General features: G+C 45.1%; 1 protein-coding gene across 1 annotated transcript in view; it reads left to right on the top strand.

Annotated features, from left to right (window-relative positions):
* The window catches only part of RIMS4 (regulating synaptic membrane exocytosis 4), a 54775-nt gene that overhangs the window by 15687 nt on the left and 12352 nt on the right, over nucleotides 1–26736 (top strand). The window contains exon 2 of the mRNA XM_014888989.2: nucleotides 15054–15195. Within this exon, the coding sequence (XP_014744475.1) occupies nucleotides 15054–15195 (142 nt within the window). The remainder of the gene's footprint in view (nucleotides 1–15053; nucleotides 15196–26736) is intronic.

The raw sequence follows: 26736 nt of genomic DNA, 5'->3' as shown, positions 1-26736 counted from the left end.
AGCAAAGCATCCAAGTGTCCAGGTGGGATAGCACATCGAGTATCAAGCACAGGAGGATCTCTTTGGGGCTTGTGAAACTGTATTATGTATAGAAGCTTGTATATACTTCTGAAGTTGACATTTTGATTTGTTTAGTCAAGTCTGTCAATTAATTGAGTAAATTAATAAAGCTGAGTCGTGCAGTGGGTGCTGTTGAGAGTGCTGTGTCTGGCTGGTAGGAAAGGCTCGGTGCTCTCTGTGTTTTCTAGTTCATCTCTCAGCCATGGTTTACACTTCTCACACACCTCACCGTGGAAAACAAAATGTCACACTTTGAATTCATTAAGCAGCTGTGACTATTGAGAGGGAAAGCTGTTCCATATGACAGTAAAATACGGGGAAAAGTCAAGTATCTGTAGCAGAAAACACATGGGAAAGACAAATATTGTGTAATGTTCAGGAAGGCCAAGTCATGCTTCATAAAGGGAAATTTCTAAGGAGAATGGATACAACAGGGGGACAATTCAATCAGGAATATGGCTTATGTGATAGAAGGAGGATGTACTAGTCATTCATGGATCCAGAGGAATAGAATCCAGTAGTGACTTCAAATCAAGTGTGGCCTTGTGGTTTCTTTGAAAATGTGCAGTTGTAGCATTTTGGAGAATGTTACACTTTCTCCAAAACAGGCCAAGGACAAAGCACAGACTCCAAGCATCCTTGCTTGTTCTGACCTAAAAATTGCTTCAGCTGGGAAACTAAACCAGGCTTTGGTGGAGACTGCAAAGTGCTTTCTATGCATGTGTCAGACCTGCAAATGGGTTTGCTTTGATTATCACAAGTCCCCTTCATGTTCATTCCAAACCATTAAGCTCCTTTGAATGAACATTTGGGTACCTGAGAAGTTTTTGAGTGGGCTGACTGTCATCCAGCAATCTTAAGACCTGACTTGTCATGGAGTGAAGGGCATGTCCTGTCAAAGCTGGCCAGTGGTGCTGGAAGGTGCAGTGCTGGCCTGGCCTGCCAACCTGCTTCCTCAGGCACAGAGCACCTGCTGGGGGATGCACTGACCAGTGATACTCTGGTAATCTTGAACAAGTACCATGTGCTTTTCTTGTAAAACTCAGGACAATTCACGAGCAAAGGAAAGGCAAGAAGCATCAGCAGATGCTGTCAAGTCACTCCCTCGGTTCTAGTTGCTCAGATTTGTTCCAGAAGTAACTGAAATGTGAGCAAGTCTTACAGCTGTCTGCTGCACGAAGTATGAGTGAAAATGGTTAAAAAAAAAAAAGGTAGATGACAGAATTAACATCTAGCTGTTCAGGTACATGGCTCGTGAAAGGGAAGAATGGTACTAATACTGAGAAGTGGCAGAGAGGTTTCTGTTACTGAGATTTCTGTTATTTCGATATGTCACAGCCCATCAGTAACTTAAAGATGGGGAAAGAGCTGTGGGAAATGGGACAGTAAATATCTGCCAGCACAATTTCAATGCTCTTTCAGTTGAGCTGTTTAAATATAGTTGCTTGTTAGAGGAAACCACTGAATACAGATTTCAGTGCTTTTGCTGCTTGGTAGGTTCTCATGTGGGCATTGAGAAAATCATCCCTGATGGTCCAGGCACATGTGGAGTTAGACTTGAGCATGTTGAGTGAGAGGGGAGCAGCAGGTACTCTACAAGGGGGACAGACCATGCAGGGCACCCAGTTTGCACAAACTATAGAGGAGGAGGAGAGCCTGGAAGCAGCTTAGGAAAGGGGTGGGAAACTACTGCAATCTGAGGACTGTGGTCTCACTTCTCTATTCTGGCAAAAGGGAAAAGGAGTAAGAGATTCTTGTGTCTGTCAAGGTATCTGGGGAAAGTCAGGGAGATGGCAAGGTTTCTTAGGATGCTTCTTCTGGATGCTGGCCCAGCTACCACTGACTTGTGGCTTAGGGGCTTTCTCTACTCTTGTGTTTTTTCCTCATTGATTTAATCCAATTTCTTTTTGACCCGTCATAAATGTCCATGAGTACCCCAAAGTCTTGCAGTGAGGAGATACCCAGAAGTGCCACTGCCCCTGTTGCCTCACGAGGATGTCTGCTAAAGTTGGCGTGATGAGTTCTTGGCTGTGGGTTGCCACAGAGCTGTGGCTGGGCAGACCCTAATTATAGCACATTATGCTGGTTTAATGACAGTAATAGAAAGTCAATTTATAGGCAAGAGCAAATTGCCTTTTTATATGGGGAGGAGGATAATTCCTCCCATGTGTTGCATTATTAAATTTGTAATCTTCATTTCTAATGCTTTTCAAAAGTGAATATTAACAGAATCTAAAATGCAGCTCATAAATTTATGAGCTGCATTTTTCCCCCAAACTCTTTTCAAGTTCTATAATTTGTCTTAAAAGGTGAACTTCAGCAAGATTAGGTTTTTTTTTTTTCTTTTTTCACTTAATAAATGAAAATCCCTTACTTGCTACCTACCTCTGGACAAGCTTAAAGGCTCTAAAGATACTGCATTTTAAATAGCAGTAATGGATATCTATTTCCATTCTTGCTGAGTGGAGAGTTCTGAGTTCAGACTTACTCCCTGGTGATAAAAGACACTGGAGAGAAAAAAATGACACGTTTTCGTATGTCATTTGCTAGCGAGGAGGCTGTTGTGATGCTCTTTTTTGTTGCCAAGGAAACAGAGCCCTGAACTCCTGTCTCTGCAGGCAGGAGGAGGAGGAAAGGATGTTATTTCACTCCTGAGCTCGATTTGTAATTGTAACTTGTGATCAGAGACTGTGAATGGGTTTGGACTGAGGGTCTCACCTTCAAGTTCCGTTTCAAAATTGTGTGTCCTACCTCCTTCTGTTTGTTTCCCTGCTGAAATGGGTGTGAAGGGTGGAGCCTGCTGGGGTGGGTGGCTGGCACAGGTCGCTGGCACAGTTACTGTACAGCGGAGTGAAGCACAGTGCTCGGAGCACAGGCGGTGATGGGAGGGGATTGTACTTCTCTGACCTTGCCAGTAACATCTTGAGAAATCCCAAGGCTTCCTTGTGTCAGCCCAGTTGTTCAATCTGAGAACAGAAACATGAAAGTTAGCTGCAGGTATCAGAAGGCAGGAAGTGAGAGTGATGCAGGTGCTTCGTAAGCACAGTGTCCTCTCCTGACCTTCTTCCATTACTGTTGGGCAGTCATTGCCTGCACATTTCATAAAGAGATTCCCATCAAACGGGTTTTTTTGTGGTTACATTAAAACTCTTTTTTCACTCACACACTGCCCTTTAATGCATGTTTGATCTCGCTGAACTGTCAGTGTAGCCTGCAAGGCTGATGCTGGCTGTATCACAATTGCTTCTTCTTCTGTTCTCTTTGCTGCTCTCATAGTAGAGAGAGATTATCAGGGAGCTCTAAAGCGTTTTGTTCATCCTTGCTCCTTCTACAAAATTCGTTCAGAAATATTTGATCATGGGATTTTGGTGAACTTCTTGCCAGGTATGTGCCATGGAGGTAGCCGTGCTGCAAGCAGACATTGCTTCTCAGGATGCTGTGCTAGTGTGTGGCTGTTGTTCACTGTGAGTGATTAATTCAAATTCCGTTCAATACAATATTGAACACTGGTGTGCCTCTTCTTCACAAAGGACTGATTCTTACTGCATCTAGCTGCTGATAATTGATAAAACAAGATTTTGATACTGTTCCTAAAGTGTATGAATCTCCTGTATTAACTAATCTGTGTAAATCTGATGACTTTTTGCTTTCGTCCTCAGTAATCTGCAGCCAGGCATGATATTTTGGTTGGTTTCCCACATCCTGCAGTATCTTTCAGCAGAGATGAACACGTTATGTTTATTTTCCAGCTCTGTCCAGAGGGCTTTTTCTCCTCTATTGAAACCTCAATACTCTGCATACACAAACGATGAACTGAATTTCCCAAAGGACTCCAAAAAATCTGGGATGTTTTTCTATCTGAGTGCTGCTTTTGTGCATGCAGCAACCAGATGTAGGAGGCAGTTATGTGTCTGCCATGTTCGTCTGTGGGAGAGTGTGTCACTCGGATGAGAGCTTGCATGTGTCTCTTCAGGGTTTGGGCTGTGAAAATTTTGCTTGAATGTTTTTTCTTAGGTGTCTGCTAGTTAAATTCCAGCACCTCTGTTTTTGGTATTGGATGATGTTTTCCATGTGTAACGGCCTGACTTGTCCCCAGTTGAAGATATTTATGATGTGTGATTGGCAGAGCTGTTTGCAGTGATACAAATTCACTTTGATTTCTTAGTCACTGTAAATGACTTAGCATCATAAGGATCTATTGCTTCCGTCCTGCTTCTGGGCATTGAAGCCTGACCTTCCCTTCCAGCTGTCATGAGATATCTGCAGTGAAATTACAGCAATCATGAAGGGCAGGGTGCTCTCCTTTCACTCCACCCAAGCAGAACCCAGCACTTGATCCAGTACCTTGCTCCTGGAAGGGGATCTCTATGAGAGAGGCAGTGTGAGTGCAGTGGATCCAATTGCAGCCTTTTGGGAAATGCAGTCACTCTCTGAGCTCTCCCTTCAGTACCACAGGTGTGCTATCAACAGGGGTTTTGTACAGTTCTTGGTACCATTTGGAAAGGAAAGGTTTCCTTTAGTTCACCTGTGATGAGCTGTGGTACTTGCACAACAGATGCTCCACAGTTGTGGTCGTGTCACAGGATGTCTCCATGTGAGTCAAAGCAATATGTAGAATTAGAGGGGAAGAACATACTGGCTTGCTTCCTCTGGCTACAGGTGTTCTATGAAAGCACCTTTGGTGAAGCCTGACACAGGAAGTTTTAACGTCTGGTGAGATTGTCTGGAATTAGGAGCTCAATGCCTGAAATTGTTTAACTTCTCTGGAAACCAGATCATCAGCTCCCCCCTCACTGCTTCCACAGTGGATCAAGTAATTGCTTCCAAATGGACATAAGTTATTAAGCAGTGTGTATAATTAAAGTCAACTCCTTGTGAATTTGATCATTCATTTCCTTAAGGAAAATATGATGAAGTAATTATAACCTAAGCTAAACACAAATCAAATGCTGTTCTAAACACAATTCTGCACTAGGATTCTAGTTTATGAATGACTCCAGGGTTCTGTGGCTTTAAGCCTGTTAAGGAAATGGGGCTGTGTTTTTAATTGTATTTATACCGAGTGAACAAAAGATTGCATGACTCATTCATTGTGCCAAGACTGTTGCTCTCTATGCTCACACACACGTGGTCTCAACAAAGCTGCTTGCTCCTAAAAGAGCATCAATAGGACAGAAGAAAAGGGAAGAAATCTCATTATAAATACGGCCTTGTCAACTGCTTCCTCAGAGTTTTGTCTGTACAAAAACAAAAATTTACCTCTGTATAGTAGCTGTGATTTTGAGGGAAGCAAATATTCTTCAGTGCTTCAGTGCTGTCTTGACTCTCTTCCCATCATTACTGTATAACAGATACTTTCTGGTTTCAGCCAAATTTAGGGGAGAGGTCCAAGATGTGCAGACTCTGAAAATGCTGGAAATGATAGCTCTGGGTAGAGAAAGAGAAACATAAATTAGTGCCCCTGGGATAAAAGCCTGATAGCTAATCTCAGTTTAAATTTCACCTCTTGGGTGAAAGGAGACTGTGGAAGCTGAGCATCCAGGGGGACAGAAAGGTGTGTCAGCACCTCTGGGAGGTTTTGGTGTTTTGGGAAGCTCCTGACCTGAGTCCTCTTCTGTAGCAGGAAAGCACAGCTTGCAAACAGGCTGCTGAAGTGACTTTGCCCCTGCTTGCTTCCCAAAAGTTACCAAGTGAAGAGCTAGAAGGGCTCAGCAGCTTCATGCAAAGTTTCTTGGCTTAGTGAGGTGTAGGCAGGGCAGCTCTTTCATCTCACGCCATCCTTCTCTACAATGGCTCTTTCTAGTAGCTTTATTTTTGTGAATTCACCTCATTTTTGTGATCCTTTTCTAAATCAAGAGGTTTTCTGCGGCTCAGGCTCATTCATATTTCAGAAACTGGACTTTAGTAACATCCTCAGTTATTAATAGTGTGGGATGGATGGCAGAATTAGGACATTCGGGTGCTCTGGTTCAACTCTCTTGAAATTAAGTAGAGAGCCTCACCTGGCCTTCACAACTTATGTTGGTTAGCTGGAGGACTTCCAGCCAGGGGGACACAAATTGGCTCAACCTCTAATTCTCCTTGTGAATTAACAAGAAGAAAGCCCTGGGATGGTGCTGGCACACTAACCAGCCGCTCATCTTTTTACTTTGATATTTTCCTGATACCTACGTTTTAATAGATGGCAAGGTTCTAAGAGTTTGGAACTCAGAACATGTAGAGCACCACTGGTTCTTGATTCTACCTATGACACTTCCCTCAGCTTTCTAGGGAGTAAATATTACAGTGTAGTAGTTTAAATAAATCAATTAAATTAATTGCCTGTGCCAAATGTAATGTTCTCTGAGCCTGTCAGCTAAATTTTCCTTGACTTTCCATACTTGGACTGCAGACCCCCAGGGTTTCCCAGGTGGGCTGATGTCAGAGGGGAGTTTAACTCTTGGTGAGGCTTAAAACCCAAGGAGGGGAAAGATTGAATCCTCTAATTGCCATACAGTGAGTATGTGTGTGTATATCTGTGGTTTATTGCACTATAAATATCATAGTAAGATTACATTTTTAAGTCATCACCCCTTGCCCAAGCACAAAGCAGCAGATGAAGAAGGGCCTGGGATGTGGAGCAGCATCAGCACTTCCGTGCTGGTCTGTCCCAGGAGACCTGGGCTACAGACAGGGCAGTGTTCAGGTTTCATTGCTAGGTTGCTGCAGAAATATTACAGCAGTGAATTTTCTGGATGGTTATGGACATTTCATTTTATCAGACTCTACTGCAAAGCCTGGCAGATTGGGGGAAGAGAAGGGGGCAGTGTGTGTTCCATTTTTTTATAAAAATAAAAATGCAGAAGCAGCCATCAGATGAAGCTATTTAGATCCTGCTGCTGCAAACAAAATAGGGACATGGCAAGAATTCTGAAGAGCTGGGTCTAGCTGCAAAGTAGTTCCCATTAAATACTCTGAAAGAACCAAACATTTTTGTTAGTGTTATGGTACTGCAACTTTTTTTATAGTGAAAAACAAAACAATTTTTTATGGTAGTCAAAAACTCCCTTTGAAAGTCATTGACAGTGGGACATAGGTGTTTACCTTTTTGGCTTTCTCTCTTTTGACAGGGAAGGAAAAATCTTCAAGTGATTTTCCTGGCTACATGTTTGTTGCAGAACTTTTTCTTTAGACACTTTTAAATGAAAATTCTGGCCATTAATTTTTTTTCTATAGGTGAATTATCAAAAAGGTCAAAATTAAAAATAGCACCATGGGAACTATTTGATTTTAACCTCAAAGGGAGGAGAAAAACTGTTTAAAATATGAAAATGGAGCTCATGAAGAAAAATTGATGCTCTACCCATGTCCCAGCCAAGCCACAAGAGGTGATAACATCTACTGGGGTGGAGACTTGCTTAAATACAGTCACAGTTGGATTTAAACCAAACTGCAGCTTAGGCCAGCATGGAGGGAAAAATGCTGCTTTAAGTGTCTGAGGAGTTGGGGTTTGGGCTGGGTTGTGGGAAAACCAGGGAAGGCAGCCTCCGAGGCTGTCCATGAAAATAACCCTGTGAATGATTTTTGGTCCTCTCCTGATGGTGAGGGGGAAGAACAGAAACCTCTGGGCTCAGGGGGAGTTGGTTTGTCATCCACCCCTCTGGGCACGGGTGTCAGCTCTGCCTGGTGGTGTGGGTGAGGACAGCCCAGTCTGAGCACCAGGGTGACAGAAAGCTTCTCTGTGCTAAAATACCCTTGTGGATCAGGAGCAGTGGGGGTGAATCGAGGCTGTGCTGCAGTGGGAATTTGGAGGTGTCTCATTATTGAGGCTGTGCTGCAGTGGGAATTTGGAGGTGTCTCATTGCCATCTCCAGAGGTTTCCCATACAAGGCAGGGTGTCCTGGCCCTGCTCTGCATTCCCCTGGAGTTGGTAGCTGTAACAGCAATGCAAATAGTTGCTAATTTTACTATTTTTCTGGCTTTCAAAAGAAGAGTTGATTGAACTTTCCTAACCCCGTGAATGTACCTAACCTCCACAGATTAAGAATTAACATGTTGAAATCTTCTTTTCCATCCCATAAAGATTCTGTGCTTAATTTGGAAAGAAAGGGTGTGATTTTGTTGGTGTCTGAAACTAGGACAAGGGGAACGAAGCATACAGCCTGATTAGTGCCCCTGCTTATCCCCAGCCATTTTGTGTCATTCTAGTGGATTACTCAGGCTGTGATGATAGCCTGGCATGTTCTGGAGCACAGTACAAACTGCCTCTCTTTAGGTGCTCATAATTCACACTCCATTAGGATGTTGATGTAGGGAATGCTTGGCAGGATGTCAGGGCTTGCCAGGCATGATGAGATTGAGTTCATCTCGTTAAACTGCATTCTGAAGGGACAATCCAGTATTTTTTTATTTTTTTTCTCAGCAGAAGCAGCCCTTTAGGAGAGCATCAGGGCTTGCTCTGAGCAGAGATACACCTGTAAAGGGGCTGTGCTGCCCACCCTGGCAGCCAACAGCTCAGCGTGTGCCAGGCTGTCACAGGTGTTGGGTATTCATGCAAGGCTGTGGGAAGACTTCTCTTTTTCTCCTTTGAAGCTGAACAATGGAATTTTTATTCATCTCAGAACTGATTCATGGCACACAAGTCTTAGTACGTGTCATGGGGAGTCAGCATCTGACTAAACAGAATTTTTTTTTTTTTTCAATACTTCAGGAACAACAATACAGTGACAAAGTTTCACGTGGAGAAGTTAATGTGCTGACTCTTTTCTCAGAGTACCTGAAAATAGATAGGAGGTGAAATGGTCAGAGCTTTAGCAGTCTAGGGTGCTGAGCTGAGACTCCCACTGCTGTTTTTTTGCCCACACACATTCCAAAGACCAGTTGTTGGACTGGGGACCTTCCTCACCTCAGCAGGTTATCTTATCCAGATAGATGCTTGATGTTTTCTCTTGTTTTCAGCACCAAACTGACCTGCTTCATCTTTTCTCAGGGGCAGATCTTCATAGGGAAGAATGCTAGAAAAAACTCTTAGGGTCAAAACCAAAGCATGAAGTTGGTGACTGGAAAATGAAAGGGCTTGTGAGCCTGTGTTTGAGCCAAGGGCAGAGCAGGCAGATTCAGCATGAGCTGAAAGGAGATCCGGGCAGATCTCCTCTGCAGGCACTTGGGTGCTGTCCTGTCTCTGCTTTCTGTGTGATCTACAGCGTGCTCTGCAGGCTTCCTTGACTCTGCCAGATGGGTTCTTCTGTGTTCCCTTGCTGGAGTTGTCTGTTCTTTGTGCTTCATAAGTGCAGGTTTGTATTTTGGAGCAAAGCAGGTGGTTCATGAGCTGAGGAGCCCAGGTGTGAATCCAGAGAGCAGAATCTGCTCAGGTTGATGTCCTGCAGCATGTTTGGATGGGAATTGTTCCATACTGCTACACTTGGGTAAGAAAAGCAGTGGGGATGCAGTCTCTTCACTCAAGCTTGAACTATTTCTTGGAAAATACAAAATGTTATATTTTCCAGAGCTTTGCAATAGAAACAAATGAAAGGAAGCATCCAGCTGATTTCCCTTCCTGATTTTCCTCCTGACACCTCAAGCTGAAGTTTGGGAAAGAATAACAGCTACCCCCACTGTTTTGCCAGACCTTTGGTGTCTTGGGTGGCCTGTGTTGGTGCTGTGTGCCCATGTGCTTTGGGTGCCACTGTGCTCTGTGCTTGGGTAATTTAGGAGCCAGGCTGATTGAGTTCAAATTCAGTCAATGCCTAATCTCAGGGCTAAATCAATACCAATTAATTCTAAAGTACAGGAGGGTCTGTAGCACATGCATCATGATGGTTTCTTTTTGTGATGGTGGCAAACTGTGAAGGAGGAGAAAAATTAAAACAAAGTGGAAAAGAGAAAGATGGTAACAAGTACCTGGATGGAGGAAAAGGAAGTGACAAGAGAGGAGACAGTGTAGGGATAACTGTGAGAGGGGCATGCTCTGTCTCTCAGAAATGCCATCAAAAAACATTTATCATAGAGTAATTCTGTGTAGGAGTAATAATTATATAATCACGACCTTGTGATGAACTATGGCAGGACTCACATAGATTTGTCAAGACCTGCTGGCCTCTGAGCCTGGAGAGGCCTGTCAGTGGCAGAGAGGAAGAGCTTTGAAGAGTTGTGCATGGGAGTGATGTAGAAGAGGACATGAGAAGTGGTAACTCTTTCCTTGGGGGAGAGAAGGGAGCAGTGCCACTCTTATTTTCCCCACCTCCATGATTTCAGGCAAATCCAGTTCTTGATGGCAGCTCTTCCACAGGACTGGCACCTTCCTTGAGAAGAGCTGCCTCTCAGTGTGGGTGACAGCTGAATGTTTAGCTAAGAGCACCCTCCAGAAGGTGCTCTGCTCTGCACAGGGCAACTGCGTGGTCACCTTGCTCATCTTCATTCATTACTGGGCTGTCTGGAAGGAACTTTTGGTTGGCTGGTCTGACATCACTCAAAGATGAGGGGAAGCATGATAATGGGATTTAATTAATAATGAACAAAATTGTGGAATATAATTAATATCAATCAAGAAGAATATAGAGAAAATGGGTCTTGTGAGAAATTTTTTTTTTCTCCAAGTTTTAGAAGACACAGATATCTGGGTAAATGTGATAAGTATGGTAGGGTTTTGTCCTGGAACAACATGACCCTAAAAATGTGATCATAATAAATGGTGATCGTGATAAATCATGATAAAAACTTGCTTCACATATCAAAAAACAGTTGTCAAGGAAAAGCCTTAAAGGCAGGAGGTCTGATGGTGCTCAGTGTTTTCATTTGATTTGAAGTAAGCATGAGTTTAAACCTCACTTAATTCGGAGGCGATGTGGACATTAGAAACAGAGTAAATAGTATTGAAGGTGGGAGAGCTGTATAAAGCTTTCTGGGGTTTTGCTTGCTTTCTCTTCAAATAAAATTAATTTTATTATATTTTTTTTTTAATATGATGTTCCACAAGGTCGTACCAGCAGGACAGGCAAGGGACTGCACAGCCTCCAGGCGAGGTGTAATGTGACCAGGAGCTTACTGTGGTCTTGGGAGATACCAGCAGAAGTAGTGAAGATGAGAGTACAGGCTGATTTTTACCTCTGTATGCATTTCTGCACTAAAATGCAGACTCCAGTTCTGATCTCAAAGGGTGTTTAAAACCTGGGGAGGTTGTTATAAAGATTCAAGGCCAGGAGAAAAAAATGCCAGAGCATGAGAGACAGAGAGATCTCAGTCTGTTTAACTTGTCAAAATAAGATTGAGAGATAACTCATCCGCACTGCAGAGAAGTCTTTATAGTGAGAACACAAAGCAGCTCTTGGGGTGGAGCAGGGCACTAAAAAAAACTGATGTGTGAAAGCTGAAACCAGGCAAACTTAAGCCACATCTCTAAATGTCAGGTAGTGAAATAAACTGTGCAGGCAAATGACAGATTCTTCGTCTCTCAATATCTTCAAACCCAGAGTGGATAGTGCTTTAGAAAATATTCTTCAGCCAAACATAAATTGTTTGGCTGAACAGAGCAAAATCAAAGCACCTGTCAACACTGAGAACTTGGCAGAGTGACCGCTGGGCCCTTCTGGTTGTTGGCGTCAGCGAGGTGCTGTGTATCTTCATCCTGGATATTTGACCAAAACATTTCTTCTTCCCAAGGTCATCCCGAAGTAAAATCCTCTCTTAGTGATGTGTTGTGCTGCAGGCTTGACTGACTGTTTAACCTCTGTTGTTTGCTGCTTAATTGGAAGAGGTGCAGGGAATAAATCTGGTGACGCTGCAGAAAATGTCGATACTGCTCTTACTTGTTTCAGATACCACTGACAAATTAAGACAAATGATTTTGCCAGGCAACACCCACATAGATGCATATCATTTACCTTCTGATTGGCATAGGGTCGAAGCACAAAGACACCAGGAAGGGGAGGAGGCACAGCCCCTATGTCCTGCTCCACACTAACCAGAGGTTAATGGTAGGTGACTGTTGCTTGCGAAATATTTTTGGCTCACAGATGAGAAGTGCAGTGTCATCCATATTTATTTCCTTTCCAGGTGTGCTATCCCTGATCTGTCCTCCTCTCTCAGTTGATGGAGGTGGATAGTTTAGGAACATTTATCTCCTTTCTGATGGCATCTCTGGTGCTTATGGTGATCTCTTACCCTGTTTCAGTCGTGCCTTTGGCTGCTGTAGCTTGGGAGCTTGCCTTCATGGCAAAACAAATTATTCCCCTTCTGTTCAAAGGAAACTTTAAGCTAAAAGAGACTGTAGGGGGAGAAAGGTTGGAGAAACCTTTCTTCAGAATAATGAGAGATCATTTGTAAGATGCAAGATTTGCTGAGCATCTCTCTCTGGAAGAAGAAGGAGGAACAAAGGATTTTTGTCCTTTATTCTCATTGTTTTGTTTTACAGAGATTCTTGATTAAGCTTTTGCCATTTTTTCCTTTGCTGGTTTTTTTTCTTTCTTTCTTTCTTTTTTAAATCTGCAAAAGCAATCAGGACTACTAGAAAACGACCCACCCAGCAGTGCAAAGCTGTGCATGTGGTGCTCTACAGCTGGACTTGCCCAGTGCCAGCTAAATCTCTGGTACAGTGCCCTGGTGCTCCTACAGTGCTGCCTTTCCTTGCCTTTGGGCCCTTCTGCTTTATTTCCCTGGCTTTCAGTCAGGAGATGGTTGATAGAATAGAGCAAGCACCTTGTGTTGCTCCAAACCCTCACTCTGTCCCAAGCCTCTCGTTTGTTGCCAGCTGTGGATGAGCAGTCCTTTAATTTTGAGTGTCTCCAGGCACATCTCATTAGATTGGGGAAAGAAGAGATTTTTTTTAAACTCATGTTGCCTGGCTGGGCAATGGGGCATTTTTAATTTGTTTCCTACATTTGTCGTTTGATGCTTTGACTCAGGCTGCCAGCAGAGCTCTTGTGAGGACTGAGCTCAAAGGGCAGGAGGATGAGTGCTCTGAGTGCACATGTGAAGAAGGGATGGGCACTGGTGCGTGTGGATGACTCAGAGATTGTTTGTGGAGGTGAATGCCAGACAAATGAAACGGACCATCAAGTCTTCCTGCATGGCTGTGCCCTCAGAGGAACCTACAAACCCCATCAGAGGCTCCAGTGAGCTGCACAAGGCTAAAGAGGGTGCATCAAAGGGAGCTGCTCTGCACTAGTTGGGAGAATAGGCACAGCCATTTCACCAAGCTTCGCTTTTGTTGATGCCCATATTGTTATTCTTGCCTGAAGGTTTGGATTTTGAAAGCACATGAGAAATATGCTTTACATTTGTGTAACTTCCTGATTTATACAGTGTGCTTCATGCCTTGCTCTAGGCACACAAACAGTACAAATGTAGTTAATGTTAACCCAGAACGTGCAGATCTGATCCCCTTAGCTCACAGGGACATGTGTACACAGGCTGCACCATATGTGGGGACAGCAGCTGGTACAGAGCCCTGGGGCCAGCACGTTTACCCAGTTGGAAACCTCATGATAGTAAAGGAAAAGGTACTTCACAGCTGTATTTATAGGAGAATTTTTGTCTTTGTATTTCTATGTAGATATAATTGGAGAAGTGGGATAGGAAGCATTTCTGATATCTTATCGAATTTTTTTTCTGAAGTCCCTCTTCACACCAAGATCTAAAGAAAAGTATTTTAGGTCAAGCAGCCCGCTACAAATGACAGTGTATTTTAGGCAGGTTATTACAGATACCCTCCTATTTCCAAAGCAGTTCAGAAAGTGATTCACAAGAAGTTCCACCTGGATATGAGGAAGAACTTCTTCACTGTGTGGGTGCACTGGAACAGGTTGCCCAGAAAGTGGTGGAGTCTCCCTCGCTGGAGATATTCCGGAACTGTCTTGACGCAATCCTGTGCAGTGTGCTCTAGGATGACCCTGTTTCTGCAGGGAGGATGGATCAGATGACCCACTGTGGTCTCTTCCAACCTTACCCATCCTGTGATTCTTTGAAAGATTTGCTTTCTTTAATATTTGGCAGTCCTGAGTTCTCCAGACTCAGTAGCTGGGTCATTTCTCCTCTGGAGGTGGTACTCAGAAAAGCTGGAAGATTTCTGAGAGCACTGTGGATCAGAGGTTTGTTGCCTGAATGCAGGGTAATGACTGGGCATCTTTAGAGGATTTAGATAATTTTGCTTTGTTCAGAAAACTTGTAGCAGATGTGTTTCAGGATGAGTGCTCTATGTGGGATGAAATCTGGAGCTTCCTAACACCAGCTACAGCAATTAATAGTAATGGTATTCATTACATATTCATTACATAACATGGTTTGTTCTGAGAAACAGACTGCTTGAGATGGAGGATGAAAATAGCAGCTGTTAATTTCAGAGGGCTGAGCCTCTGAAGACTGCACTCAGGAGGAACCAGAACCTACTTAATTCCCTCTGTGCTGTGGCTGAGGGCGTCTACCAAGGGGAGTAGTCCTCTCCAGGGTATTCCACTGCTGGTGCCTTTCTGGTGCCACCAGGGAACATTTTGGCCGTGCCCAACTATTCCCCTCTGGCCAGTCTGGGAGGGCTCCTGCTTTCACAGCACCTCTGATGCTGCCTGGCCTTTTCCTCCCCTCTGCTCACTCAGTGGCCACCAGGACCTGCCACTCTTTGTGCTGTTCCACACAATCTGATGCAGCAACATGGGATTTGGGAAAGGCTTGGAGGCATCAGGCTGTAGACCTCAGCTGTGCCTGTGTTCCCTGACTGGGCAGCTCTGGGTGTAGCCAGCTGGTGTGGCTGCCTGTTCAGTGGATAATTAATTGGTACAAATGGTTGGAGTAGGTAGGGAGGGTGTACATGCTCTGAGTACCTGCTGGGCCTGGCATGGTGGAGCAGAGTGTGTTCCAGAGGTGGCTCAGGAGCTGCTGATGAAGCGGGGCTGAGTAAGGGAAATGTTGCATGACAGATGCCAGGCTGGTCTTCTAAAAAGCCTGCTTTGCTTCTCCTTGGCTCTGTCAGTGCAGGAGGCTCTGGGAATAGAGGCTGACTGCCTTTTCTCCCCTTGTGTTCCTAGATGGTGATGGCCGGAGACTGAAAGGAGCCATCCAGAGGAGCACAGAAACTGGCCTGGCTGTGGAAATGCCCAGCAGGACCGTCCGTCAAGCCAGCCACGAGTCCATCGAGGACAGCATGAACAGCTATGGTTCAGAGGGAAAGTAAGTCATCAAAATGGTGCTGGGTAATCACTCGTGGGATGCACTGTCCCTGTACATATTAATCTTCCTCCAGCATGATGGACGATGTGTTTTTCTGACTTGCCTGTGCTGCAGGTGTGCTGCCCATCCAATTAGGGCAGATCTCTCTGTCTGCATAGCTGGCACATACTTGACTGTTGATATACTTTTTTAGTGTCCTCATTACTCTGAGCTGAAGCAGATACCCATTACTTTTAACTGCTTTGCCTTTGGATGAGTAATTCAGGGTCAATAGCAGAGGCTCATTACTGCTCATAAATTAAAAGCCAGTAGTTTTTAATATTGCACAATAGTTGTCCATTTTCCCTGTTTCAAAACAGCCCTTTGGTTTTGGGCAGGCGTAAGTTTCAAGGTGCTGAAAAGGGTGAAAGTAATAAAATACATCATAGCATAGCAACATTCTGATATCAAAATATGCATTTTTGCACCTATGTGTACTTCAGTAAAAAAACTTTATTTCGTTTCATCTGAGGTTACAGTGTCCTAAAAGAATGTGTTTCAGGAAAGATTTTTGACTCCCAGAGAAGTTACAACATGCTTGCATTTAGACTTTATACCAAACTGCAAAGCAGGGGATCTTTAGGCCAGAATTTTGGGACTAGACTTGTCTCCAATTCTGGTTTTTGTATTTCCATTACTCGAAGCCATATATGGAAATTTAATAATTTTACTAAGATGACTGTTCATGGGAATTTTTGGAAGCAAAAAACCCACAGTATTTAAAGAAGGCAGTACATTCTATCCGATTTTTTGCTTTCTAGGTGTGAGGCCAGAATGTTTCTGTACCTAAAAGGTGTTCTGTTTAAGCCAAGGACCACACTTGGCATCACTCTGTATGCTCTCTCTAGTCCTGTGTGATATTCCAAGTACACTGTACAGCTGAAGTGCTGAGATAGTCCAAAGGCACTCTCAATTAATGTGATTCTGGTGTTAAATAAGTAACAAGCTGTAAATTAAGAGAGACTTTCTTTAGCTTTAGAAGTAGGCTAATCCTGGAAAGGCATCATAGATCTGTGCTGAAGGTTCAAAATAGTAATGAGGCACAGACTGCGATAGCAATCTTGTCACTCCAAAGCTGTGATGTACCTTATCTCTTCTGTGAGCTGTTGTCTCCAGGGAAATATTCCTGCTACACCAGCACAGTCCTGTGCCTTAGAGTTCTGCCTCTGCTAGTAGATGCAGAGGATTAGTGATTAAGTTCAGTCCCTGGGCAATGAGGAGCAAGAATCTGCTTTCATGCTTTCAGAGCAAAATTCTTTCCTTTTCATATTTACATAGCTTACCCTCCTGGGAAGGGGTGTAATTCCCTGAATGGTCTGTGTCCTCTCAATGCATGCACCAGCAGAGGGGGAGTATTTCTGCCAACAAAATACTGCACCCCTACAAGTGCTGTCTCACCCTGAAGGCAGGTGACATGTAGCTATCACTCGACAGAAAAAGGAAAAGCCTGTCTTGCAATCCAATTGCCTTTATTAGAACAAGCCTAACGTTTGGTATTCCAACCTTGAATGCTGCCAGAACATCCTTGCCAGCACCTTGGCCAGGGATGGGGGAGTTTCTTCTCTTCTCTGAAAAGTGTGATTAAGTGGTTCCTGGATGCTTTGTTCCTAGGTGGGATAATTAATCTCTTCTGGGAACCCGGTGGGAATTGCAGCTATCTGTCTGAACCACAAGTGATAAGCAAACAGGGCTGAGAGTACAAAGAGCTAAGAGGGCTCAATTCTCTTGAAACATGGTGGGAGGGGAGTTTCTCTGCTTTCTTTTCCTGCAGCAAAGAATGGAATTGTTTGGGGAATAGCTCTGAGGAACAGAAATGTGTTCTCCTAAATCAGATTTCTCTTGACCTCTCTCATTTGCTGTAGCTGTCTTCCCAGAGAGGCTGAATGAAGATTCATATGTCTCTGTTAGCTGCGGCGAGTTGATTTTCTTTCTAATAAAGGCTGGATTTGTGGCTGGTGCAGATACTCCTGGGTCAGAGAGTTTTCACCAGTGACTGTCAAACCCCTGGTTTTCAGCAAGGCAATGCTGTTCTAGTTCTTTCCACCAGTGCATCCCTTTGGTGTGTTCACACCTGGAAGAAGATGGATTCAAAACCTCTCGACTTCCTTGTATTTTTATAATCCTTATCAATTTAAAGGCATCTTAGAAAGGTGTCACACTGAAGTGATCAAAGATTTGGTGAAACTTTGCTGCAGCAGGCCTAAATACCTGCCCTCAGCCATACAGAAGTGCGTGGTTTTGAGAAATGCTGCTTTGATGTGAGCACCAGTGTGTAAAATCCAGATTTTTTTCATGAAGGGGCTTATTATGCAGGGATATACCTCTGAGGTATGCTAGGCATTCTTTTGAATACCCCCTTTACCTGAAGATGAAGTATATTGGAGACTAGCTGGGTTAAATGAGGCATCTCCTGGAATTAAAGCTCATACAGCATGCCAGGAAACACTGACATTGTCAACACACTGCTTCATGTAAATTTTTGCCAGACAAAAAATCCTCCAACCTTCTTTTCCAGGTTTTCTATTGCACAGTGGTTGTGCACTAGTATAGGAAATTAATATAATAAAACTCAATGTGAGACTTTGTAGATGGAGAAGTAGATATTTACTCTGAATAAAACTGTTTTCAGTCATTCCCGTGTCCAGGTTTCATTCCCTCATGCTCTCACCACACCATGCAGGCACCAAGCCTCGTGAATCCAGGTGCTGGAGCCAGGCTGGGTTGTGTGCTGCAGGGAGGACATGGGACACAATCTGTCAAGCCCTTGCTGTGTCTGCTGAGTTGTTCTTCACAACAGACTGGCTCTTAGACTGTGTTTTTCTTACACTTTCTAGGATTTACTTGCTATTTTGGAGTGATCTTTCACCTCAGGGTCTTGGCCTTTTTAATCTCCGTAGATCTCAAGCAGCACTGCTACATTTTGTTCCCTTTTTTAGAGGATCTTTATGGCTACAGTCTGCTCTCAGACAGGGTATGCAAGTGATGTGCTCTCTAACCTTGTTGTCTGTCCTTCCCCTGTCATTGGAGAGCAGATCTGCTGCAGCCAGGTTGGTTGTGCTTTCACATACCCAGATGTTCCCATTCATAATTCATCTGGAACAATCTTAGCACTGGTTACAAATCTCTGCAGCAGTGAGTATTTTCTTCTATGTCTATACTTAAAGATTTGCTTGAGAAAACAGTTGCCCACTGTAGTAAGTGCCTATGGGGTAGTCTCAGGACACCAGGATTGCTGCAAGGATACAATTCCGAATATAGGAATAACTCACAAACAGCCCTGTGAGATTCAGCAGAATCTCAGCTCCATCCTGGCTCTTGCATGATCTACATCTTGTTTTGGCTGGGTTTTGCTGCAGCTGCACGAGACCATGTACAGCATTCAAAAAAGCAGTAGATTCTGGACTTGCATGTAACTTGTTCCTGCCAAACACTTTTCTTCCTGAAAATGGAGCAGAAAGATAAAAATGGACCTGAAACAAAAGCTTGCTAGCTGCCATAGTGCCTAGGGAGTGGTACTCATAATGTTTTTGTTCTTGCTGGCTACTGCTGAGATGATTAAGTTCTGGAGAGATCAGGTGATTTTTACCTTAGAAAAGCACAGCAGGTGGTGACTAACAAGGACTTGGATGATTTTTCTCGTATTATCTGAGATGAGTGTGCAGGTCCAGCAAGGAATCATCTTGTTGTTAGCCACGTCACCTCTCTTCTCCATGGTGAGTGCAGTGCTGCCTGAGCTCTGCCCTGTTGCGCCCTGGGCAGGAGGCAGGACACAGCCTGGCACAAGTGCCACAAGCACATCTCACACCTCTTGGCTTCCTTCTCTCTCTGGTACGAGTTCTCCTGCTGGGCTGGTGTGATCCAGCACTGGGACTTAGGCTGGGGGAGCTGCCTGCCCTTCTCTGATTCACTGTGCAGCAATAATTAACAGGAAGCAGGAATAAATACTGGCCTGGGTAGTAACCACATGGCCACATGAAAATTCACTTCCCTTCACCAGAAATTATCCATCAGCATTCAAGAATGACCAAAAGGCTTGGTTCCTGAATGCCCCATTCAGGAGATTCACGTTGCAGCTATTCCCTGAATGTTTCTTTTTTGACTTCCAAAGCCAGGAGTCTTTGAGACACTTTTATAATAGATATCTTAAAGCCTCTTTTTATCCGAGTTCTTTAAAAAAAGTAATTAAATGTGTTGTTAATATCAGTTCAGGCTGTAAGAAATGGGTGTCTTTTGAGATAGAAACCAAGAAAGGCATGGAGATTATTTCTGTAATATATCAAGAAATTCCTTAGCCTGTTCAGCAGCAGCACATCCTTTTGTACTGGCAAAACTTGACCAGCACAGCTCGGAAAGGATGTGACCTTGAGAGCTGTAATTACAGCAGGAAATAGAGTGAATCCCACCTTCAGCAACCTCTTGGGAACAGACAGAATTGCTCACTGAAGACAGGTAGCTATCTTTTATTCAGTGCATCTGAGATGACTAGTGATTGCTAAAAATGGAGCTAGCCTGGCAAGGTGGGGAAGGGAGTGGGGGAGGTCTTTGTACAGAATTCAGTGCATAGTTTTTATAGCACTGTTTCAGTGGCAGAATTCATACAGCAGAAGGAATGGGATACGCGAGCGGAGTACAATGTGTTACAGCACATAAGACAGCACGTCACAGTGCTAAAAATGCTACAGAAAGTGGAGTGGCCCAGAGAGAAACAGAGCTTGTTGAGAGGCAGAGTTGGAGATATTGCCTGGCACAGGAGAGGTGTGCAGTTGGTGGGGTTAGGATGGGTTTGGGTCCTGCAGGGATAGATTCTCATGGAAAACCTTCCCAGCCAAAGTGAAGGCTCCTGCAGCGTTCACATCAACTTTGACAGGTTAAGGGGCTGTGTGCCATTCCCTGGACAGTGTAGTTGCATGCATATTCCTTGTGCACACCATAAATATTTGAAAGATGGGATAATGGACATTGGCAAGTTCTGCCTTCCTCCTTAGCTGATAGATGTCTGCTTGGCTTCTGCCTGTGAGATGCGATTTAAAAGACGTTAGCATGCAATATGGATGAGTGTGATTGTTACACAGAACATTACTGCTCCCTGAAATTGGACTTCTGATGGGTTTTTTTTAATACTCAAATAAAATAACTGTCAAATATGTTATCAGTCTCAGAGGAGACTTCCCCCTCCCCATTTCTTCTGGCTGAAGGAATGTGTTGCTGTCCCTGTTTTTTAAAGATAGAGCTGGAGAGTTTAGCTCCATGTTAGATGTAGATGTGTGGTGTATCTGTTAGTTCAGCTGTGCAAGTCAAACTACTGAGATGCATGGCTGTGTTTAGGCAACTTGCTTATTAATTGCAAGTTTGTGCCATGAGAAGCCAAAAAGAAGGGCTTATTTGTTTACAAGAACAGAACAGTACTTTCTGGACCCTGGGCCCAGACACATCCCATGCACATAGCAGACAGTGGAGCAACCCTTTAAGAATTTATCACCTCTAGAGGCTTGAGATTATGGCAGATAGGTGTTTGTGTGGATAGTTCAAATGAATCCATGAAAAGAACAAGACAAAACGTTATCTTCTGAAAATAGCTGTTTGGATGTGCCAGGGGGTGGCTGTGTTGAAGCTGTCTGGCCTCACCACCTCCCTGAACCTACAGCAGTGGAGTTCCGTGGAAGACAAGGTGTGCAACTTGTGAAATAGAGAGACAGGAATGGGGATTTGGTCCAAGGGGGAGGACACAAAATTCTCTTTTCCTGAGGGAGCTCCTGGACAAAAGGGTGTTACACCCAGCCTGTGAAGGGAGGACATGAATACCTTGCTCTGTATTTCTTCTGCACAGGCACAGCAGCAAGTGTGTGGCCATTACATGTTAGTACAATCAAGACCAGTCTCAAAGTCTTAGACTTACAAAAAGGTACGGTATCAAGGGGAAAAGAAAGGGAATATGTGGTCTGTTTTTCAAACTGATAATTCACAAATTATGTTCAGGACTGATGTATAAAGAGGAAGAACTGGAAAAAGATTGGGAAGGAAAAAATAAAACAATGCACAGGAATAAACTCTCAGGGAAGGATTTTAAGAACAGGTTAGAAAAGCAGCTGTCATGGATAGTGTAAATAAGACTCTGGCCTTGGGACCTGATTGTGGACTGGCTGACCTGTGGAGATGCATTCTGACCGTATTTCCTGCGAGTGTTACAAGATTTTGACAAGCTGATTCTGCAAACCCTCGCAACAGCATAATGGGATACCTGGCATACAGAGTCCCAGAAGCAATTTAAAAATAGATTTAGAAAAGAGGTCAGACAAACTCCGCACGGACAGGAAAAGAAATTAATGATACGTTTTCCCTAAATGTGTCTGCCTTTGCACACTCTGCATGCTAATCTGTAGCCACCAGCGGGTGGGAGTGCGGAAGGGACTGGGCAGAACCACATATGCTGTGTGAGAGGGATCAGCACAGCTGCTCTGCATTTTCTTCACAGCATTTTGCATTGAAATCAGTCGTGTCCATCTAGGCATTCAAATCTTGATCAGTTAAAAGCAAGCTCTGGAAAGCTGGTTCTCCGTGCAGTTACAAGGAGCAGCTGCTGTGCCGTGAAGGAAGCGACTGCATGATTTACACACAGAGGGGAAGGACACGGATCTTTGCAAGGAGTAGGTCAGGAAATGATGCTACCCTGAAAGAGCAGAGAAGCAAGCAGCTGGCAAGGAGCCTTTAAGCCACTCTTAACTTACTCTACAGAGGACAGATTTCATACACCCTGACTACGGCATGCAGCACAAGAACACAGTCTTCAGAGGCTGCACAGATTTCCTAAATAATCAGGATTAGGAATGTTGTGTTTAAAAGAAGGAGGTCTGGGCAGTTTCAGCCCCAGTTTGAGCCCACAGCTTCTAAGATCCATAGCATGTAGAATATGCTGAGTTGGAAGGGACCCATGAGGATCCTCGAGTCCAACTCCTGGTCCTGCACAGGACAGCCCAACAATCCCACTCTGTGCCTGAGAACAGTGTCCAAATGCTTCTAGAACTCAGACGGGCTTGGGGCTGAGACCACTGCCCTGGGGAGCCTGTTCCAGTGCTCAACAACCCTCTGGGTGAATACATTTTTCTAATAGCCAACCTAAACTTCCCCTGGCTCAGCTTTATACCATTTCCTCACGACTTGTCGCTGGTCATGAGAGGGAGGAGATCAGTGCCTGTCCCTCTGCTTCCTCTCATGAGGATTTTGAAGATCACAAAGAACTCTCCTCTCAGTCTCCTCCAGGATGAACAAACCAAGTTACCTCCAGTGTTTCCCTTGAGGCTTCCCCTCCAGTCCTATCACCATCCTCATGGCCTCCTTTGAACTCTCTAATAGCTCAGTGATGCCAAAACTGCCCTCAGGACTTGAGGTGAGGCTGCACCAGTGCAGAGCAGGGCAGGACAATCCCCACCCTTGCTGGTGATGCTGTGCCTGATGCACCCCAGGACATAACTGGCCCTCCTGGCTGCCAGGGCACTGCTGGCTCATATTCAACTTGCCATCAACCAGGACCCCCAGGTCCCTTTCCTCAGCGCTGCTCTCCAGCCTCCGGCTCCCCAGTCTGTACACACAACCGTCTTTATTCTGCATATAAACGTGTCATAAAAAGACAGATGTGGTTTACGGGCTCGGCCATCGGTGCCGTGGAGGCGGGGTGGTGGTTGGTTCCTGCTCTGCATGGGGACGGCGTGCGGGAGCTGCCAGCGCTGCTGCGGGCTCTTGTCTCCCTCTCGCGGCTGTCCCTGCTCTCCCTGCTGGCACAAGGTGTGTCCCTGCTGGCACAAGGTGTGCCCCTGCTGCCTCGCCTGCAGCGTGCCGGGAGCCAGCTGTGCCAGCTGTGCCAGGGGCAGTTCGGGAGCAGCAGTGGATATTTGATGCATTTGTCTGGAATGGTGTTTGCAGCCTGTGCTGAGCCTCGGTGGGAGCTGGTACCTGTGCAGACACGGGTAACGTTCATGCAGGCTTCTGCTGCATTGGTGGGCTCAGAGATCCCAGGATCAATAGTAAGCAGTGTCATCTTTCTGCTGTCCCTGCTCTGCCTCCTTGCCTACAGCTAAACACCATGGTCTGAGCATCCTCCAGCAAAATGTCCTTCATTTGTCCTTGACACGCTGGAGGCATCGCTGACCTCTCTGTGCTCTCCCTCTGCCTTCCAGCCAATAACAGCATTGCATTCAACTTATGACCAATTCCACAGCAAACCCATCATAATCTTTAACTCCTTTAAAATCCATCCCCATTTGGCTGTGGCAAAGCAAAGCCCGTAAATCACGATTAGTGAAAGCAAAAGGCCAGAGAAGAGATAATTAATTTCACTTTGCTGTTCAAAGGCTGCACTGCCCTTGCTCAGTGGAGGATTTGTGCCCTTTAGACAAAAGGCTGACAAGTGTCACCTGTTAATCTTCTCTGTATGCAGCTCTTTGCAGCGTGAGATGGTCCTGTCAGGGCCCTGCTGGCTCTGACAGCTGCTATTTGCAAGTTAGCTGCAAAGCACTCCCTCTTCATTCCTCTGGCTATTTTTAGCATTTCTCTTTAGATGCAATAAAAAAAAGACACCTCGTATCGGTGATAACCAGGTTGTAGCGCTTGTTCCCCTTAAGGGAGAGATGTGTTGGGCAATGGGAGGGGCAGGGCTTTCCAGGATCACTGCGGTGTGTGTGAAACATCTGCTGGCTGTCGCCCAAGGTGGAGACACCACTGTCACTTGCAGCACATCCCTTTAGGAGCCTGTCTCCAGCACATGCAGTGTGTGGTGGTTCAGCTGGAGAGCTGGTTTCTGGATCAAGGGCAGGTCAGAACAGCTCAGGATATGCAAAGGGCAAGCACGAAAAGTCTGCTGAGCCTGCAGCGTGCTCCAGAGCAGCAGGGAAGGACTCTTGGGAGCATCAAGGCTGCATTTAAAGAGTTGAAAGAAGTCACAATAGTCCCTGAAGCTCTTTTCCTCCCTGCTTTAACTGCAGGAAAAACAAGTGAGTGAATGGGAACAGCCTGTCCCACCAATCTCACCGTACATGTCCCCCTCATTTCACCCTCCCAGCATCTCTCTGAGCATTTGACAGACAGCTCACCAAGCTGGATTTGAGCATCCGAAATTTAGTCTATTCTGCTAAATGGTTCCTGCTGGTTTTAATTCACATTCATGCTAAGTTTCTGCTGTTTTATTTTCCCCTTCCCAAGAAGCAGTAGCTTTCTTGGAGATAGCTTATGATTTTTCCAGACAGAAATTGTTTCCATTCCAGGGTTATTGGCAATACCCAAATATATGTCCAGGAATTGGTCAAAGCCAAGATTTAGAGCTGCTGCTTCTAGTGTCTAATAAAGCAGCACTGCAAAAGGTCAGCCTCTGTGCAATGTAGCAGCCAGTTCTACCAGTTAATGGCATAATCTATTATAGAAGTAATTCCCTATGTCTTCCCTTCCCAGTCAAATATAACAACAGTGGGGAACATTAACTGTCTGATGTAATACTGAGTTTCTTATAGTGCTAGTAAACCCATTAACTAGGGTTGTTATCCAGACTGACAGACTTGACCTTAGCCTGTGTTTCTAAGTGAGCTTTGCCATTCCCCTGGGGGTCAGCAGCTTCGTTCAAGCAGCAGCTCCATTGCCTTCCTTGTGAGGGTCTGTGCTGGTGGCCCAGCCCAGGTGTCCCTGCAGCAGTGTGCTGCCCTCTCCCTGTAGCTTGCACTGCAGAGCATTCATCATTTCAAGGTCATCCAGAGCTCTCTGACTTCTGAATTTATGGAGGATACCAGCAGCCTTTGCTTTTCTGTAAGCACTTCCAGTTGCCATTGTTTCACCTTTAGCCCAACAGCTCTTGTGCTTTTTAACACTGTCCTTCATACTCTCCTGCTTTTTTCCTCTGTATCATTGATGCAGGCTGCAGCATCAGCTGCTCTGTTAGCAGGTGCTTTTACTTTCTCCTGAGCTGCCCGAGCTGCTGGGCAGAGCTTTTAGATAGGATCACAGAACAGCTTGGAATGGACCTTAAATATCTGGTTCCAGCCCCTGCCGTGGGCAGGGACACCTCCTGCTAGACCAGAGGAGGGGTAGGCTGGTGTGAGAGCACACGTGCCTTCTCTCCACACAGGTATAGTGCAGAGGAATTCTTGGCATCAACCTTTGATGTGATTCTCTCCCTGGCAGGTAGGAGGAAGTGGTTTAGTGAATTGTTTTGAGTATTCGGGGACTAGAGGGGTTTCTCTTCTTTACTGTCCTGCAGCATGCAGGGTTTCTGTGGGTGGTCTTCTCCCACCTTTGTGTCTTCTCTGCAGTAACATGACTGGACTTCTCCCTAGAGAGAAGTTGCTCCAAGACCTGGTTCTGGGTGTGCTTTGAACTCTCATAGCCCTCAGCTTCACTCAATCCTGGGTTTCCCCTCCTCTGTCCTGGTCCTCAGCATCTTGCTAATTAGCCCAAGCATCTGTTCTGAGCACAGCAGTAACATTTCCCTGAACGGCTGGGAGTTGTCTTGCCAGATTGTTATTTATGTGCTCGTTCAGGTCACGCACTCCCCAGGGCAGGAGCGAGACCCAAGTTTGGCCCATTTGTCTTCCATGAGTTGAAGAGAATAAAGAAAACATTTACCTTCTGGCTGATGATCCATTCATCTCCTGCTGAATCTTATGTCTTTGTCTGTCAGATCTCCTTTTTCCTGCCCTATTTTGAGTTCTCTAGGCACTAGTTTTCATCCTTTTTTGACTCTCTGTGTGCAGCCCAAAATGCCTGAGCCAGCAGGGTCACGGAGTCTCGCTGGTCCTCATGTGCACCAGGGACTCACTTCTTCCCTCCTTGTATGGGCAAATCACGAGCCTGATAAAGCCTGTCTGGCTCTGAGCTCCCTCTTCTCTGCTTCCCCCATCCCATGTCCCTGCAGATTTTCCAGCCCTGGAGCTCTCTCCCTCTGTGCACAGTTTATCCTGGGGAGCCAGACCACAAATCCAGCACCTCTGCCCTGGTCCCAGAGATGGTGGGGCTGACAGATGCCAGATGGATGGTGGGGCAGGAATTGTGTGGCCCTGGACATTGGGGATGCACCTTGTGCTGCTAAGGAGTTGGTGACACAGGAAACTGAGAAAAAGGTTAAGCCTTCTCTGCAACGAATGTCAAATAAATGCTGCTGTTTCTGTTGTATCTCAAAATATCACCTGGAATGTTGATGCAAACAGTGGATGCAGGGTGAAAAAAACACTGAACTGAGGAAAATACACCCAAGCAGAGCCCCTCCCAAGCCTGTCACCCAGGATGCCGAGACTCCCTCATCCCTTTTCACAAAGGTGACATTTGTAAAGAGCTCAAGGGCAGGTTTTTCCATGCTGATGGCTCAGCAGCTCTCCCTGTGCAGCAGCAATAACCAGGTTTCTCAAAGAGCCAGGTCAGTGTAGGGGGAGGTACAGTATTCTGTGGAAAAGTTGGGCCATTTAATGCAGTGCCTGTCACAAGGAGATAAGCCACCCTATGAACCTGTGCTAGTGACGTGTCCTCTTC

Source organism: Sturnus vulgaris, chromosome 17, assembly GCF_052056855.1.
Source record: "Sturnus vulgaris isolate bStuVul1 chromosome 17, bStuVul1.hap1, whole genome shotgun sequence".
NCBI lineage: Eukaryota > Metazoa > Chordata > Aves > Passeriformes > Sturnidae > Sturnus > Sturnus vulgaris.
Note: the sequence above shows the minus strand (reverse complement) of the source record. Positions and strands in the feature narration are given on the sequence as shown.